The sequence below is a fragment of the Podarcis muralis genome, chromosome 13, assembly GCF_964188315.1.
Source record: "Podarcis muralis chromosome 13, rPodMur119.hap1.1, whole genome shotgun sequence".
Classification (NCBI taxonomy): domain Eukaryota; kingdom Metazoa; phylum Chordata; class Lepidosauria; order Squamata; family Lacertidae; genus Podarcis; species Podarcis muralis.
In genome coordinates this window covers 8516148-8535328 of record NC_135667.1, presented here as the reverse complement: position 1 = coordinate 8535328, position 19181 = coordinate 8516148, and the positions used below count along the sequence as shown (strand labels likewise).

At 39.5% G+C, this 19181-nt stretch overlaps 1 protein-coding gene across 1 annotated transcript; it reads right to left on the bottom strand.

Annotated features, from left to right (window-relative positions):
• Positions 1 to 450: 450 nt before the first annotated feature.
• LOC144324908 (vomeronasal type-2 receptor 26-like) lies at positions 451 to 18270 on the bottom strand. The gene is made up of 9 exons (XM_077917834.1): positions 17917 to 18270; positions 16164 to 17027; positions 15636 to 15863; positions 13389 to 13515; positions 9656 to 10553; positions 5367 to 5658; positions 3809 to 4672; positions 3282 to 3509; positions 451 to 474 (listed from the first exon to the last, which is right to left on the bottom strand). Exons 1-9 carry the CDS (start codon positions 18268 to 18270, stop codon positions 451 to 453), a joined length of 3879 nt encoding a protein of 1292 aa, XP_077773960.1.
• Between the last annotated feature and the right edge of the window lie 911 nt (positions 18271 to 19181).

The window sequence follows — 19181 nt, the reverse complement described above, 5'->3', positions numbered from 1 at the left end:
AGGCCCAAAGGAAACTGAAGGACTATTTTGAGATAAATTTGAGAACAGAGGTGGAAAAAAGAATAGTATGGGACGCAAGCAAGGCCGTGATGCGTGGTTTCCTAATTCAGCAGAATTCTATAAAGAGGAAAAAACAAAATGAAAGGAAGGAAAAGACATTGAAACAAATAAAAGAAGGTGAGAAGAAATTGAGATCTAAACCAAAGTCTCATGAGATTTTAAGAGAAATAAAATATTATCAGACGCAATATATGGAGTTGACAAATCAAGAAATAGAATGGAAGATAAAGCAAATGAGGCAAAAGACATTTGAATCGGCAGACAAATGTGGGAAACTACTGTCATGGCAACTGAAGAAGAGACAAAAGTTAAACACTGTGTCATTTTTGGAAATGGATGGGAAAGTCATTAACAAGCCAAATGAGATAAGCAACTGCTTTCAAAGTTTCTTTAAAAGACTGTATGCGCAAGGGCCTATAAACGAACAAGAAATAGAGGAATTTGTTAAAAAACATGGATTACCAAAGATCTCAGAACAAAGCAAAAGAATTTTAAATGAAAAAATTACAGAACAAGAAATAGAGGGTGTCATTCAGAACATGAAAGTGGGGAAATCACCAGGACCAGACGGTTTGACTGCGAAATACTACAAAGCACTTAAGGAATGGTTAATACAACCATTGAAGGAAGTATGTAATGAAATATTAGAGGGGGAAAAGGCTCCCGAATCGTGGAAAGAAGCATTTATCTCACTTATACCGAAGACAGAAACTGAGAAACATCAAGTTAGGAACTACCGCCCTATATCACTCTTGAATGTGGATTACAAAATCGTTGCAGACGTTTTGGCAAAAAGATTCAAGAGAGTACTGGTAGAGGAGATTCATAAAAATCAAACAGGCTTTCTCCCAGGGAGATATATGTCAGATAATGTGAGGAACATTATAGACATTTTGGAGTTGTTGGAAGTGGACATTAATAGAAAAGCAGTTTTGATCTTTGTGGATGCGGAGAAAGCCTTTGACAATATTTCTTGGAAGTTTATGAAGAAGAATCTCCATGGGATGGGGGTAGGCCAAGGGTTTGAAAATGGTATAGGTGCAATATATTCTGAGCAAAGAGCAAAATTAATTGTTAACAACGTGGTAATGGATGAAATACCAATAGAGAAGGGTACACGACAGGGATGTCCTATATCCCCTCTACTTTTTATATCCGTCCTGGAGGTTTTGTTAAATATGATCAGAAAGGACCAGCTGGTAGAGGGAATACAGGTCGGAGCCAAACAATATAAATTAAGGGCATTTGCAGACGATTTAGTGTTAACCTTGCAACAGCCAGAAGCTAGCACCAAAAGAGTCTTAGAATTGATTGAGATATTTGGTCGGGTGGCAGGATTTAAACTAAACAAACAGAAAACAAAGGTGTTGGAAAAAAATCTAACAAATGAAGAAAAGGTTAGGTTTCAAAGTGAAACAGGATTGGAAATAGCAAAAAAGGTTAAGTACCTGGGGGTAAACTTAACATCTAAGAATGTGAACTTATTTAAAGATAACTATGAGAAATGTTGGTTAGAAGTGAAGAAAGATCTAGATATATGGTCTAGGCTGAAACTTTCCTTGTTAGGCCGAATTGCTGTTATTAAGATGAATGTACTGCCGAGAATGTTGTTTTTGTTTCAGACGTTGCAAATCCTGGACAAAATGGACTGCTTCAAGAAGTGGCAGTAGGATATATCTAAATTTGTCTGGCAGGGCAAAAAGCCCAGAATAAAATTTAAGACTTTAACCGATGCGAAAGACAGAGGGGGCTTCGCCCTGCCAGACTTAAGACTTTATTATGAATCAGCAGCGTTTTGCTGGCTGAAGCAATGGCTACTTCTGGAGGATACAGACATTTTGGACCTGGAGGGATATGATAACAAATTTGGTTGGCATGCATATTTGTGGTATGACAAGGTAAAGGTGCATAAAAGCTTTAAAAACCATATAGTCAGGAAAGCATTGTACAATGTTTGGAATAGATATAAAGATCTATTGGAAAGTAAAACCCCCAGGTGGCTATCACCAATGGAAGCTAAGGAAGTGAAAAAACTTAACATGGACTCAAATTGGCCTAAATATTCTGAAATTTTAGAACAAGAAGGTGAAACATTGAAGCTTCAAAGTTTTGAGAAGCTAAAGCATAAAGTTCGAGACTGGTTACATTATCGTCAGATAAATGAGACATTTAAGCAGGACAGGAAACTTGGCTTTCAGGAGGAGAGGTCAAAGTTAAAAACAGAATTGCTAGAACCCAATACTAAGAACTTATCTAAAATGTATAATTTGCTGCTGAAATGGAATACACAGGACGAAACGGTGAGATCAGTCATGATTAAATGGGCACAGGATATAGGTCATGATATTGCGGCTGCTGACTGGGAACAGTTATGGACCACCGGTATTAAATTTACGGCATGTAGTGCCTTGAAAGAGAATATAATGAAAATGATCTATAGGTGGTACATGACCCCAGTCAAGCTGGCAAAGATCTATCATTTGCCCAATAATAAATGTTGGAAATGTAACGAGACTGAAGGTACATTCTATCATCTTTGGTGGACCTGCCCAAAGATTAAGGCCTACTGGGAAATGATCTATAATGAAATTAAGAAAGTCCTTAAATGGACATTTGCTAAGAAACCGGAGGCTTTTCTCTTGGGCATGGTCGGCCAATTGGTACCAAAGAAGGATAAGAATTTTTTTATGTATGCAACCACAGCAGCAAGAATCTTACTAGCAAAGTATTGGAAGATGCAAGAACTACCCTCTCTGGAAGAATGGCAGACGAAGGTGACGGAATACATGGGACTGGCAGAGATGACCGGCAGAATCCGTGACCAGAGGAAAGAGACAGTGGAGGAGGACTGGAGAAAATTTAAAATATATCTTAAGAACTATTGTAAAATTGAGGACTGTTAAGATGTTAGGGGTAAGAAACCGAGAATTACAGCTGTAAAGGGTAAACCTTATGTAAATCGAAAAGAGATTTGAGTTAAAATCGACTGAAGGGTTGCTGAAAAAATGTTAAAACAAGGATGTGGTGAAAGGAAGGTATGGGGAAGTTAAATTTTTGTTGTGTGTTTTTGATGTATGTGTTTTGTTTTGTATTGTTTTTATATGTGTAAAAAACCAATAAAAAATGTTATAATGAGGCTATTAATCAATTGCAATTGAAAAAAAATATATTATGAAAACGAAGGAGGAGGAGGAAGAGGAGGAATACTCCTCAGACCAGACCTGGTTAAAACCTTCGTGCCACATAATCATGTCCTCGTTAATGATGAATTCTTTTCCATCAAGTGCATAGGGATTCACCGATCCTATTTTCAGTTGAATGAAGGACTTATTTGGGAAGGCGATCATGTTCATAATGTCAAATCCACCTCGCATTTCTCTGTTATCAGTAAATAATACTGTTTCTCCAGCTGAGTTGTTAAATGAAATGTCATGCAAAAAATGGTGCAGCTAAGGAAAGAGACAAAATACATGAAAGGAAAATAATGCAATGGAGCTTTTGATAAAATGCCATGATTTTCTACCAACATTCTTAAGGAATATTATTTACCTATACTTATATAAGTTCTTCTAACAAAGACGCAGCATTAATCAGCTGCTTGATATTAAATATTCTTCGATGAATGAGACCCATAATGGCATTTCAGCAGCTTCTTGTGAATGACAATTTTGATCAACCTTTTACTTTTTACTAATCTGTTCATTGAAATTGTACGATATTTTGATACTCTTCAATTGCAATGCATTACCTGCCAAGGCTGTAGATCTTGAAATTTTAATACTCCAATGTTTCCTATTGCTCTTTTCTTGAAATTAGTCAAATATATGCCTTGCAAAACATGAGCCACAACGTAAACAGCCTTGTAGATACTGTAGCTGTGGCCAGTCATGCTCATTTCAAATAGAGACCCTGGAAGACTCTGCAAGCTCTCCTCCCCAGTGCACATGTCACTGACCTCTGTTGGCACACTGGGATTTGGAAATGTACAATCAAATGCTTGCTCCCAGAAGTCCTTGAAAAACCCATCTCCCTGTGTCCAGTGAAGTTTTATTCCCTGAAGAAATTCTTGAAACTGTGGGAGATTTTGTGAATGAATTGTGAAGGAAATAGCGCCTTGGAAGATCTGAAGGCCCCAACTCCTTTGGGATCCTGTTAATATGAAATCAATCTGAGTTGTTATAATCCACACCTTTTTAAATGATGAGATTTCCCTATTTTCAGGATCGCTTAGAAATAGAATAGTTCTGAGCCATATAATCATCATAGATTCTCCATACATCATAAAAGCATTGGCTTTGTCATCTTTTAAATGAACATAAATATTTAAGCCTATATCATGAAGTTCAACCCAGTTATCAAAACGGGCTACTTGTGGGATTCTTTGTGTGAAGGCTAAACAGATTCCATTATGGGAAAGTAATGGCTCCAGGGTCTGCAAGAAATGTTCTCCACTATTATCATCGACACTGAAGAGCCCGACCCACGTCCATCCGAAATGCTTAATCAAACTGATAATACCCATATGCTGATGGGCTTCATTGGGCACCATGCGGTAAAATGAAGGTACTTGGCTTCCATAATTTTTGTCTGGGGGAAATGATCCATATGTAAGCTAAAAGAAAATGTACATACATTAAAGAGATTGGTTAGCAGCAGATGCCTGTTTATTCAAGAAACACTTGTTTAAGCAACTTATGAATTAAATCCAAGTATGTATGTATTTTGGGAAGTGGGTGGCGCTGTGGGTTAAACCACAGAGCCTAGGACTTGCTAATCAGAAGGTTGGTGGTTCAAATCCCTGTGACGGGGTGAGCTCCCGTTGCTCAGTCCCTGCTCCTGCCAACCTAGCAGTTCGAAAGCACATCAAAAGTTCAAGTAGATAAATGGGTACCGCTCCGGCGGGAAGATAAACAGCATTTCCGTGCGCTGCTCTGCTTTGCCAGAAGCGGCTTAGTCATGCTTGTCTCATGACCCGGATGCTGTACGCCGCCTACCTCGGCCATAAAGCGAGATGAGCGCCACAACCCCAGAATCGGCCACAAATGGACCTAATGGTCAGGGGTCCTTTTACCTTTACCTTTATGTATATATCTATTTGTTTAATTTCTATATTGCCCTTCATCTAAATAACTCAGGGTGTTCTCAGCATTAAAATGTCAAATAAAAACACATCATATAACCAAGACAACAACAACAACTTCAGATTTAAATATCAGTCATAAACTCTTCCGCTTTCAAAAGTTCATAATGACAACCAGAAAGGTAAGGCAAGAGTTTATTTTGAGATACCCTTTCATAGATCCTACCTGTGGAATCTTGTAGAGGCCGATTGTGTCAGCCATATGGAAGGAGGTGTCAGCGCTAAGTCCCCCAATGATGGCTATCAGATTTTTCTGGGTGTCACATTTGTAGTTGGGAACAAATCTATGTGATTTGAAGAGCAGGTCAAGAGTGGTACGATAGGTCATTCTGGCATCATAGTAGCTATCATAGATGTGGAAGCCGAGGGTGATATTAGGACAAAACTTGGGGTTCTCATTTACCTCTTTTACGCCAAATGCCAAGGCAAGAATGTGCTGGTAGAATTTTGTTAGGACACTGCAAGCAAAGTTGATTAATGTACAACTTTGGAATTTGAAATCAACATGCCACAATGCCATTTTAGCTCAAATTGATTTAGATAAACATAAAATTATTTTAATTTTCATTAATATTGCTAAGATAATAAACTCAGTGCACTTCATATAAAAATTATGCTCTCTCAGGGGATGCCTAAAACTTTGAATCACCTGCTATTAATCTCTTTCTTGACCTTCTCAGTGCTCTTGGTTCCCCAGTGGGAATCTTGGGATACAGTCTACTATACTCCTGAAAGTTATCCAATGTTACATATTTTAACGTCCTTTTCTTTATTTTTCAAAAGGGGGAAAATTGTTTATTTAGGCAAAATGAAGGACGTTCCTTTATAAAGTAAATCAGGAAGACCAGCAATCACAGGGCTTGTTCAAGAGATTTTCTCTTAATAATTAAGAATGAATCATTGAGGAATGGTAGATGTATTGATTCAAGCATTTTTTAAATGCCTCTCTTCAGCTACATGTCTCCCACAGCACCTGAAAAAATATATAAAATGCTCCCTATCTTCAGGTTTGCAATCTAAGAAACATGACACAAAAGCAAAGGAGATTTGGAATGATGCAAAGACAGAAAAGGCTCTTACTATGGAACATCAAACATATTCTGTGAAGGGTGCTCCTTGAAGAAAACTTCATAGAAGACATAATAGACTTGAGAAGCAATGCCACCAATGATGAGGTCACCCGGTTGGTACCACTGATGTGGAGCAGGGAATGGATAATTCATGGGACACGTAAGAGTATCTACTTTGCACACAGCAGGAGGGAGAAGAGATAACATCAGCAGCCACAGCATCCTTGTGGTCAGACTTTTCTCTAAACACACCCGGTCCTCTTTACATTCAGAGCAGCTGCATGACTTGAACAGGCTACATCGGATGATTCCTAGCTCTGTCAATACAGCTTTAGAAGAATGGTTTACAACCAGCATTTGAGAATCAAAGGGTTAAAACTGCATAACTTATTAGCCAAGATTGCCAACACTGTGATGCTAAATCTGATCAATATTATATATCTGTGTGTGTGTGTGTGTGTGTGTGTGTGTGTGTGTGTGTGACACGTGAGCATTGAAACCGACAGAACCTTGACTGCTTCTTATCCCTGTGTCCTGCTCCCAATAGCACGGGGTTTCTTTATAACCACTTTGAGGTTTGCTTATTGACTGATTTCTTTAGCCTGGGAAGGTTCAGAGAAGAGAACAAAGTATAGTGATTTGGATAATTGCTGGGTGAGATAATTACTTTTTCATTGCTTTGGCTGTAAGTAGCAGTTTTGCTAACAAACATGCTGAACTGCTACGACTTTCATCATCTTCTCCTTAGGGGCATAAAAGGTGACAAATACAATTTTCCATGGTGAGCAAACACCAAAAGAAAAGTAAGACTGAAACTTTCGGCTTTGATGACTCAGAGAAGTAGTAGATGATCCTGAAATGAGGCTGGTCAACTGCAATTTTATCAAAGAATAACTATTATTATTATTATTATTATTATTATTATTATTATTATTATTATTATTATTATTACATATTGAAATAAAAAAACTATTCTAGGGTGTCATATTCTTTTTCTAATACTTATTATTAAATTTATATCCTACCCCAAGAGCCCAGGGTGGCTAAACATAAATGTTTTAACAGGTAAAACATCTAAAAGAATCTAAAAACCAATTCCTGGACAGATGCATACTGGAAAGATCTCTACTTAAAAGGCTTGTTGAAAGAGTCAGATCATCACTATCTCCTGAAAAGGCATCATATGGCCAGATAGTCTCAAACAAACATGTGCTTTCCCAAGTAAACATTGCCAGCATGTCCACACTCCTGTCTCCGTGATGTATACGCTGGCTTGGTCATGTCCACATAATAGAAGATGGCAGGATCCCCAAGGCTGTGTTCCATGGGGAACTAAGCTTCAGGTACCAGGTCTATTCTGACATGAAGATTGGCAACATCAAGTCCACCACGTGGGAATCCCTTGCAGATGACCACAGTGCCTGGAGACAAACGGTCAGGACATGCATCTATAGCAGTGACCAGAGGAGGAATGACCACTAGGAGGAACACAGAGAGAAGATGTGCCATAGTGCATCTGCAGCAGTGCAATTGGTTGCCTTCATCTACACCAGCTGCAACAGAACTTGTCTCTCTTGTATTGGTCTCTACAGCCACAGCAAATGCTGTAAACTTCTAGCAGTTCAACTGTAGCCGCAAAGATGCACCTCTCCATTGTTTCTCAAGTCAAATTGATGCCAACAACCAAAGGTACAAGAGATGGTACCTGCCTAATATTTAGCCAGAAGGCATTTCAAAGGGTGGATGATATAAATAAATAATAAGTGTTGTGGAAGCCACTTGCAAACAATGACAAAGTGGCTAAATTCACCATATATCTGAATGGGAAACTCCCAATAGAATGACATCAGCAGCATCATCATGGGCTGACAAGAGAGTTTACTACCTTTCTGTGCAGAATGTTTCCAATCCTAATGTTCACCTATCTCTAACAGAGCTATTTAAAACAATAAAAAAGGTTTCAAGGCTTTTGTATTGATATGTGATGTGCAGTTTGATCCTCAGTTAAAACCCTCAAGATGCCACAAAGCGATTTCTCTATGTACAGCATCTATAAATTAATAGAATCAGTTTACAATTGCCCAGAAGTGTTTTCAAGATGTTGTCCTTGCTTATTTGCTGCTCTGGGAGGAAGGGAGGGGTATAAATATATATGAATGAATAGTAAATCTCTTTAATATGTAAACTAAATCTGCATTCATCATTTAAAATGTATATCCTACCTAATTCCCCACAGTGGTAATTAAAATGTGTTTGGCAGTTCAGCTGTGGGAAGGTGGCCGGAGGGGACCTATAGAGGAAACCACAAGTTTGACCACTTTGCTGGTCAACTGACAAACCAATATGTCTTGCTATGGAAAATACATTTTGAGGTGGAAACACCCGGTCTCCATTTGTTTGATTTGGATCTCTTTAAAAGCAGGAAATGGAGAAGCTGCCTTCCATTCTTGGGCATCATAGAATTCTAGAGTTGGGAGAGACATCAAGAGTCATCTAGTACAAACTCCTTTAATGCAAAAAGAGATTGTGGCAGACAGGAAGATAGGATAACCTTTATCAATGTTATCAATAACATTTTTTAAAAAACAGTTACGCATATTGCCAGCACACCTGGAAATGAATTTCATGAGACATAAACTGTCAAAACTTTATTAACAATAAACTTGAGGGTGTGACATAGAACACTGAACAATAAATTAAACAATAATGTTAAAATAAATATTCTAAATGCAGGTGTTGTAATCTAAATATCATTTATGTGTTATATAATGCAGGTTGTGGGGAACATTTGGCCCTCCAAATTTTGCTGACCTATAACTCCCATCACCCCTAGCCACTAGCCAGACCTGCTTGAGATAAAAGGAGTTGTAGTTTATCAGCATCTGAAGGGCTCCACCTTTCAATCACTTGGTGTCGATGAGTCTATTTGAAGGCACATTTCCACAGATGCTTCGTCTTGGAGCAGATAGTGTCTTCCACTGCAGAATTGAGCCTTTGCATCCATCTTTCTAGCAGTTGCTGCTTCTTATGGCAAATGCACAATCAGGAACTCACTTTAAGCTCTGGATAATCGGTACCTTTGCCACACTTACTGTCAATTGTATAGTCAGATGAGGGTTAGATGAGTGTGGATTGTCAGGAATGGTCTGGCAATTGGAATCATTCCTAGATGAAAGTTGGCCCACCAGCCAGAGGTCCCCTACCAATGTGCTAGGTTGACATAACATTTAATCCACTTTAATTTCACAAATTTGAACTTTTCAGTGCATGCTTGTACTTTTCCCACAAAAGAGTGAGAGACCAGAGGTACTTATAGTAACAACTTGATACTAAGCTCCTTAATAGAATGAAGAACTATGATGCAATACTTAGGAGAAATATTTACATCTTTCTCCTTATAAGTTGCTCCCTGTTGTTCAGCTCAGGCTTCAGAACAATGATGTAGCATTTGGGGGCAAAGATGCAGCCCAACAATCCAGCACTGGAGGACAAGATGGAGAAGATCTCCACCACCACCATGGATTTTCCTTTGGTGCTCAGATAGGTTGGAACAAAAGAAAGCCAAACACTGCAGAACAGCAACATGCTGAAGGTAATGAACTTGGCTTCATTGAAACTGTCTGGTAATTTGCGAGCTGCAAATGCCACAATGAAGCTGGCAATGGCCAGGAGGCCCATGTAGCCCAGGACAGAATAAAACATGGTCACTGAGCCTTCATTACATTGCACAATGGTTTCCTCTGTTACTGAGTTCATGTCTAGATCAGGGAATGGGGGAGAGGTCATCAACCACCCAGTACAAATACTCACTTGAATGAGTGAGCCAGAAAGGACAATGCAGTGGCTCAGTCTTTTCCCCACCCACTTCCTCATAGTGGACCCAGGCTTGGTGGCCATGAAAGCTGCAACTACAGTGGTGGTTTTGGCCAAAACACAAGAAACAGCCGCGGAGAAGATGATGCCAAAAGTGGGTTGTCGAAGAAGGCAGGTCATTTGGCCAGGGTGTCCAATGAATAGAAGGGATGAGAGGAAGCAGAGTAGGAGGGCAATGAGGAGAGCATAGGTGAGATCCCTGTTGTTGGCTTTGACAATGGGAGTGTCTTTGTGTTTAATAAAAGTTCCCAGCACCAAAATTGTAATTAGGGAACAAAGAACAGCAACTGAAGTTAAGCCAATCCCTAAAGGTTCCTTATAGGAAAGAAAGGTTATTAACTTGGGAATGCATCCATTTTTGTTCTTGTTTGCATACTGATCTTCTGGGCATCTGAAGCAGTTGTCCAAATCTGAAAAAATAGCATAAGGCCAAACTCCAATTGCAATTCATGAGTGTCCTTTGCCTCTTAAATCTAAGTTATCATTCCTCTTGTCAGAATCCGGGTAATTCTCTCCCTCCTCCGGTGGATGCAAGGAGCAGAGAAAAACAAGAAAGAGTTCTTACTAATGAGTTTATTAAATCATCACAGTGCTAGACAACGGAATCAGTCTGCCTCCCCATCAATGGTGTTGCTCCAAATGAGCTCTACGTGCCTCCCTTCCTAGCAACAGCACCTCCCCTGATGGTGGCTGCCAGGAGCTAACTGTCTCTGAGTCCTTTGCTCAATGAACACTCAATGAACGCTGAGTTCTTGGAGAAGAGGGTCAGAAATGCTCTCCAGTGATGACTCGTCAGCCTGCTGCGCTGTCTCACCTGGCTCTTCTCCCAACAGCTCCCAAGTCTTCTGTTCATCTGTCTCTGAGCTGCGACTTTCCTAAACCAGTGTTATTCAATACAGTGGTACCTTGGCTTAAGAATTTAATTCGTTCTGGAGGTCCATTCTTAACCTGAAACTGTTCTTAACCTGAGGTACCACTTTCGCTAATTGGGCCTCCTGCTGCCGCCGCATGGCCGCCGTGCAATTTCTGTTCTCATCCTGAAGCAAAGTTCTTAACCCGAGGGACTATTTCTGGGTTAGCGAAGTCTGTAACCTGAAGAGCCTGTAACCTGAAGTGTCTGTAACCCGAGGTACCACTGTACTGCCTTCCTCTCCTCTGGAAGCTTCAGGAGAAGGGAGGGCAACCTCCACCATTTTCCTCCTCCTCAATCTGGTTCCCTTCAGTCCAGTCCCTGCACCTGTTTACCGCAATCTTCCGATATTATGCTAATTGGTGGTCGCGTAATATTTTCTGAATTCCCTTTTGCGCTCAACATATTATAGCCTTGTTTAAAACATTTTAATTAAAATAATAATAATAATAATAATAATAATAATAATAATAATAATAATAATAATAATTTATTATTTATACCCCGCCCATCTGGCTGGGTTTCCCCAGCCACTCTGGGTGGCTTCCAAAAGAATATTAAAATACTGTGATACATCAAACATTAAAAGCTTCCCTAAACAGGGCTGCCTTCATTTTTGAATGTTTTTATAAAAAGTTGCTGGAAGGCAGCAGAAAAAATGTTCATGGATACTACACCCTGGGTAGTGTAGTTGCTGACCTTGAGCCAGACATCCTGGAGAGTGAAGTCAAATGGGCATTAGAAAGACCTGCTAATAACAAGGCCAGTGGAAGTGATGATATTCCAGCTGAACTATTTAAAATTTTAAAAGATGATGCTGTTAAGGTGCTACACTCAACATGCCAGCAAATTTGGAAAACTCAGCAGAGGCCAGAGGATTGGAGAAGATCAGTCTACATCCCAATCCCAAAGAAGGGCAGTGCCAAAGAATGCTCCAACTACTGCACAATTGCACTCATTTCACATGCTAGCAAGGTTATGCTTAAAATTCTACAAGGCAGACTTAAGCAGTATGTGGACCGAGAACTCCCAGAAGTGCAAGCTGGATTTCGAAGGGGCAGAGGAACCAGAGACCAAATTGCAAACATGTGCTGGATTATGGAGAAAGCTAGATCATTCCAGAAAGACATCTACTTCTGCTTCATTGACTATGCAAAAGCCTTTGACTGTGTCGACCACAGCAAACTATGGCAAGTTCTTAAAGAAATGGGAGTGCCTGATCACCTCATCTGTCTCCTGAGAAATCTCTATGTGGGACAAGAAGCTACAGTTAGAACTGGATATGGAACAACTGATTGGTTCAAAATTGGGAAAGGAGTATGTCAAGGCTGTATATTGTCTCCCTGCTTATTTAACATATATGCAGAATTCATCATGCGAAAGGCTGGGCTGGATGAATCCCAAGCTGGAATTCAGAAATCAACCAAACCGGAAGAAATATCAAAAACCTCAGATATGCAAATGACACAACCTTGATGGCAGAAAGGGAGGAGGAATTAAAGAACCTTTTAATGAGGATGAAAGAGGAGAGCGCAAAATATGGTCAGAGGCTCAACATCAAAAAAATGAAGATCATGGCCACTGAGCCCATCACCTCCTGGCAAATAGAAGGGGAAGAAATGGAGGCAGTGAGAGATTTTACTTTCTTGGGCGCCATGATCACTGCAGATGGTGACAGCAGTCACGAAATTAAAAGACACCTGCTTCTTGGGAGAAAAGCAATGACAAACCTAGACAGCATCTTAAAAAGTAGAGACATCACCTTGCCAACAAAGGTCCGTATAGTTAAAGCTATGGTTTTCCCATTAGTGATGTATGTATGGAGCTGGACCATAAACAAGGCTGATTGCCAAAGAATTGATTCTTTTGAATTATGGTGCTGGAGGACACTCTTGAGACTCCCATGGACTGCAAGAAGATCAAACCTATCCATTCTGAAGGAAATCAGCCCTGAGTGCTCACTGGAAGGACAGATCCTGAAGCTGAGGCTCCAATACTTTGGCCACCTCATGAGAAGAGAAGACTCCCTGGAAAAGACCCTGATGTTGGGAAAGATGGAGGGCACAAGGAAAAGGGGACAGAGGATGAGATGGTTGGACAGTGTTCTCAAAGCTACTAACATGAGTTTGACCAAACTGCGGGAGGCAGTGGAAGACAGGAGTGCCTGGCGTGCTCTGGTCCATGGGGTCACGAAGAGTCGGACACGACTAAACGACTAAACAACAACAACAAGGAGAATAGTGTGGCTACATGCACAACATAGTATTTAAGTTCTTTTAAATCAGTAGGACTCATTAATCATTACTCGTCCTGTACGATGAAAAATGTCATTTACCATTCTGGTTTGAAATCTTCCCTTCTGGACATGGAACACAATTGTAGCAGCAAAATTTCTGCCCTTCCTTCCTTTTCTTCCGATTACCAGGGTGGCAGTAGTCATTGCACACAGAAATAGGCACCACCTGTCAACAGGAAATTATCTTATTTTTTTGGAGTTTTTAAATACACTTTATGTGGGTTTATAGATAAATATACAAAATTTAAAATCAAATATTTTCCCTCTTTTTTTTGTCCAAACTAAGACTTTGATCTGAATACAATAAAAACATAAAGAGATATGGAAGAAAAAAAGGGATAAAGAAAGAGAAAGAGAGAAACAAAGAAAAAGAAATAGAAGAGAGGTTAAATGAGAGAGAGAAATAAAATTCAGAATGTAACTGACTTCTGGTTCTTCCTCTGTCTGCTATAAATAAACAATATTCACTTTATCCACTCCAATATAACACACAGAAAGCCACTTTCTATATACAAACATTATCTTCAGTCCTCAAATCAAAGTGTAATTATTTCTTTTTCTTTTTCATGCAAAATATCTATGAGAGGTTTCCAGTCTTTAACAAATGTTAAGAATGACTTTTCTCTGAATAAACATGTCAATTTTGCCATCTCAGCTAGGTCCATTAGTTTTAACAGCTATTCCATTGTTAGAATAAAAGATCTTCCATCTTTGTCCGTATAAAAGTCTTGCAGCCATAATGCTATATTGTAGCAAAGTTCCATAATCATTATCTAACTGTATGTCCATAAGACCCAGAAAAAGTTTTGGCACAGAGAAAATTGCATAGAGAAAAGACCATGTGTGGGAAATATTTAAAACTTTGATAAGCTCCTAAGCCTGTCATGATAGGGTGAGGTATTCATGATTCACGAAATTAAAAGAACTCTGCTTCTTGGGAGAAAAGCAATGACAAACCTAGGCAGCATCTTAAAAAGCAGAGACATCACCTTGCCGACAAAGGTCTGTATAGTTAAAGCTATGGTTTTCCCAGTAGTGATGTATGGAAGTGAGAGCTGGACCATAAAGAAGGCTGATCGGCAAAGAACTGAAGCTTTTGAATTATGGTGCTGGAGGAGACTCTTGAGAGTCTCATGGACTGCAAGAAGAACAAACCTATCCATTCTGAAGGAAATCAGCCCTGAGTGCTCACTGGAAGGACAGATCCTGAAGCTGAGGCTCCAATACTTTGGTCCCCTTATGAGAAGAGAAGACTCCCTGGAAAAGACCCTGATATTGGGAAAGATTGAGGGCACAAGGAAAAGAGGACAGAGGACAAGATGGTTGGACAGTGTTTTCGAAACTACCAACATAACCAAACTGCGGGAGGCAGTGGAAGACAGGAGTGCCTGGCGTGCTCTGGTCCATGGGGGTCACGAAGAGTCGGACACGACTAAACGACTAAACAACCACAATTAATGATTCACACAACCTTTGAGGCCAACACCAGCAAGCTAATGGCACAAATTAATGTAAAAGTCATCCTCACAGGTCACAGAGCCTTTGGAAAAGTCTCTGCAACTAGGATTCATCTGAGAAGCACTTACCAGACTGCCTCCACTAACTGTACCTACCCAGTATTGCTTGTAAGGTTTCCAATGAAGTTGGAAAATCCACCCCCCACCCAAACCATCAAGACAATCATAGGAGAGAAGAAACCTACTTGGCCTAAACAATGGTGATGACTTTACCTCAAATTGCATATGGTGAAGAAGAAGGACGGGGAGGGGAGGCAAATGATAGACAATCTACATTATATGACAGTGCGTCTCTAATGCTGGTACACATCGAAAACATAGCCCAATTCACTTTTCCAAGCCAGACTGGGGGAGCGGTAATAACACTTTAGGAATACAGAAATGGTTAGGGTCTTGTCAGCACTGATCTGTCTCAGGAGACAATGGAAGAGTGCACCTTTGGGATGAAGTCAAACTAATGGAAAGTTACAACACTACCTAGATTTTAAAATGTGCCCTTCAAAAGTGGTATGCCCACTTACCATTTAAAAGGGATATCACCTATTTTCTCCTCAGTTTCTTTATCTATCTAATGTAAGCACTGCCATGTATAAATGTGGCATAGTAAACATTATTAAAATAAAAGATCAGTTTTGTTTGGGAAGTTCATAATTGCATCCAGCTGGTTCCAAAATTACTTTCATGTGTTTATGAAAGAAATCAGTGATGGTTATGTTGAGACACCTGAATGACCCATCTGAAGACATCTGAATGACCCCGGATGCCAGACCTGTTTAAAACCTTTGGGCCACATAATCATGTCCTCATGAATGATGAATTCTCCTCCATCAAGAGCGTAGGGATTCACCGATCCTATTTTCAATTGAATGAAGGACTTATTTGGAAATGTGACCATGTTCATTATGTCAAATCCACCTCGCATTTCTCTCTTATCAGTAAATGATACTGTTTCTCCAGCTGAGTTGTTAAATGAAATGTCATGCAAAAAATGGTGCAGCTATGGAAAGAGATAAAATACATGAAAAGAAAATAACACAAAAGAGTTTTTGATAAAATGCAATGATTTTCTGCCACCATTCTTTAGGGATATTATTTACCTATACTTATGTAGCATCTTCTAACAAAGACCAAGCATGAATAAGTTTTTTTGATATTAAATATTTTTCAGTGAATGAGACACGCAATAACATTTCAGCATCTACTTGTTTCTGGCAATTGTGATCAACCTTTTACTTTTTACTAATCTGTTCATTGAAATTGTCCAATATTTTGCTACTCTTCAATTGCAACACATTACCTTCCAATGCTTCAAATCTTGAAATTTTAATATTCCACTGTTTCCTGTTGCTCTTTTCTTTAAGCTAGTCAAGTATATGCCTTGCAAAACACGAGCCACAATGTCAACAGCCTGGTAGATACTGTAGCTGTGGCCGGTCATGCTCATTTCAAATACAGACCCTGGAAGACTCTGCAACCTTTCCTCCCCAGTACACATGTCATTGACCTCTACTGGCACACCGGGATTTGGAAATGTACAATCAAATGCTTGCTCCCAGAAGTCCTTGAAAAACCCATCTCCCTGTGTCCAGTAAAGTTTTATTCCCTGAAGAAATTCTTGGAACTGTGGGAGATTTTGTGAATGTATTGTGAAGGAAATAGCACCATGGAAGATCTGAAGGCCCCAACTCCTTTGAAATCCTGTTGATATGAAATCAATCTGAGTTGTTATAATCCACACCTTTTTAAATGATGATATTTCCCTATTTTCAGGATCGCTTAGAAATAGAATACTTCTGAGCCATATAATTGTCATAGATTCTCCATACATCATAAATGCATTGGCTTTGTCATCTGTTAAATGAACATAAATATTTAAGACTATATCACCAATTTCCTCCAAGTCATCAAAACGGGGTATTTGTGGGATTCTTTGTGTGAAGGCTAAACAGATTCCATTATGAGAAAGTGATGGCTCCAGAGTCTGCAAGAAATGTTCTCCACTATTATCATCGACAGTGAAGAGCCCGACCCAGGTCCATCTGAAATGCTTAAGCAAACTGATAATCCCCATATACTGATGGGCTTCATTGGGCACCATGCGGTAAAATGAAGGTACTTGGCTTCCATAATTTTTGTCTGGGGGAAATGATCCATATGTGAGCTAAAAGAAAATGTTAGTACGTTAAAGAGATTGGTTAGCAGCAGATGCCTGTTTATTCAAAAAAATACATTTAAAGAAATTTATGATTTAAATCCAAGAAGTTAGTTAGTTAGGTAGTTAGTTAGTTAGTTAGGTAGGTAGTTAGGTAGTTAGTTAGCGTATTGTCCTTCATCTGAAGATCTCGGGGTGTTTTCAGCATAGAAATGTGGGGGGAAAACACCAAATAGCAATTATAAACAAGAACAAGAACAAAACAAAACAAAACAATGGCCCCTACTCACTCCCAAAAGGTTTTATAACTGAAAGGAAAGGGGGAAATTGAAAAAGTAAATGAATGGAGGCAGACAGATAACAAGAGTAGACAAGGAAGAGACAAAGGGCCAGGAAGGGGGAAAAAAGGCCAGGAAGCTTGGGATGAAGTTGAAGGAGCAACAACTTTGAAAGAATTGAGGTAGTAAGTGCATGTGACAGAAGGATGTTAGACAGCAGTGATTTCCCTTTTGTTTCAGTGAGTGTGGCAGGAGAGGAGATTGGGAGCTGTAATTTCCAGGCCCAGATTTGTTCATGGAGCAAGCAAGTGTCCACCTTATGGCTGAAATGGAGATGGGAATGGATTGGCTAGAAATGAAATGCTAGGGAAATGGCGCTTGAAGGGGAATGCACAGAGATGTACTTGACCCACTTTAAACCAGATGGGGTGAAGTTGCAGAAAGCTCAGGTCAACTTAAAGCACTGCAATCTGTTATAACAACAACAACAACCGTAGCGCCAGTTAAAAAAAATCAGATTTAAATGTCAGTCAAAAATCCTTCCTTTTTCTAAAGTTCAAAATGACTCCCAAAATGGTAAGGCAAGAGTTTATTTTGAGATACCCTTTCATAGATCCTACCTGTGGAATCTTGTAGAGGCCAATTGTGTCTGCCATATGGAAGGAGGTGTCAGCGCTAAGTCCCCCAATGATGGCTATGAGATTTTTCTGGGTGTCACATTTGTAGTTGGGAACAAATCGATGTGATTTGAAGAGCAGGTCAAGAGTGGTACGATAGGTCATTCTGGCATCATAGTAGCTATCATAGATGTGGAAGCCGAGACTGATATTAGGACAAAACTTGGAGTTCTCATTTATCTCTTTCACAGCAAATGCCAAGGCAAGAATGTGCTGGTAGAATTTTGTTACTACACTGTAAGCAAGGATAATTAATGTACAACTTTGGAATGTGAAATCAACATGCAACAATGCCATTTTTAGCTCAAATTGATTTAGATTGACATGAAACTATTTTAAATGTCATTGATGTTTCTAAGTGATTAAACTCAGTGCAGTTTATATAAAGATTATGCCTAACACTTTGAAACACATGCTATCAATTTCTTTCTTGATTTTCTCAGTTCTCTTGGTTCCCCAGTGGGAATCTTGGGATACAGTCTACTATACTTCTGAAAGTTGTCGATTGTTACATATTTAAAAGTCTTTTTCTTTATTTCTCTAAAGGGGAGAATTTTTTTATTTAGGCAAAATGAAGGACATTCCTTTCTAAAGAAATCAGGATCACCAATCCCAGGGGCTTGTTCAAAAGATTTTCTGTCATTTATTATAAATGACTCCTTGAGGAATGGTAGATGTATTGCTTCAAGCATTTTTAGTGCCTCTCTTCAGCTCTCTCCCACAGCACCTGAAAAAATAACTAAGACAATCTCTATCTTCAGATTTGCAATCTAAAACACATGACACAAAAGCAAATGAGATTTGGAATGAAGCAAAGAGGTGGAAAGCTCTTACTATGGAACATCAAACATATTCTGTGAAGGGTGCTCCTTGAAGGAAACTTCAAAGAAGACATAATAGACCTGAGAAGCAATCCCACCAATGATGAGGTCACCCGGTTGGTACCACTGATGTGGAGCAGGGAATGGATAATTCATGGGACACCTAAGTGTATCTACTTTGCACACAGCAGGAGGGAGAAGAGATAACATCAGCAGCCACAGCATCCTTGAGGTCAGACTTTTCTCTAAACACACACCTCCTGTTTCCATTCAGAGCAGATGCATGACTTGAACAGGCTACATTGGTTAATTCCTATCACTGTCAATACAGCTTTAGAAGAATGGTTTACAACCAGCTTTTGAGAATCAAAGGGTTACAGCTGTGTA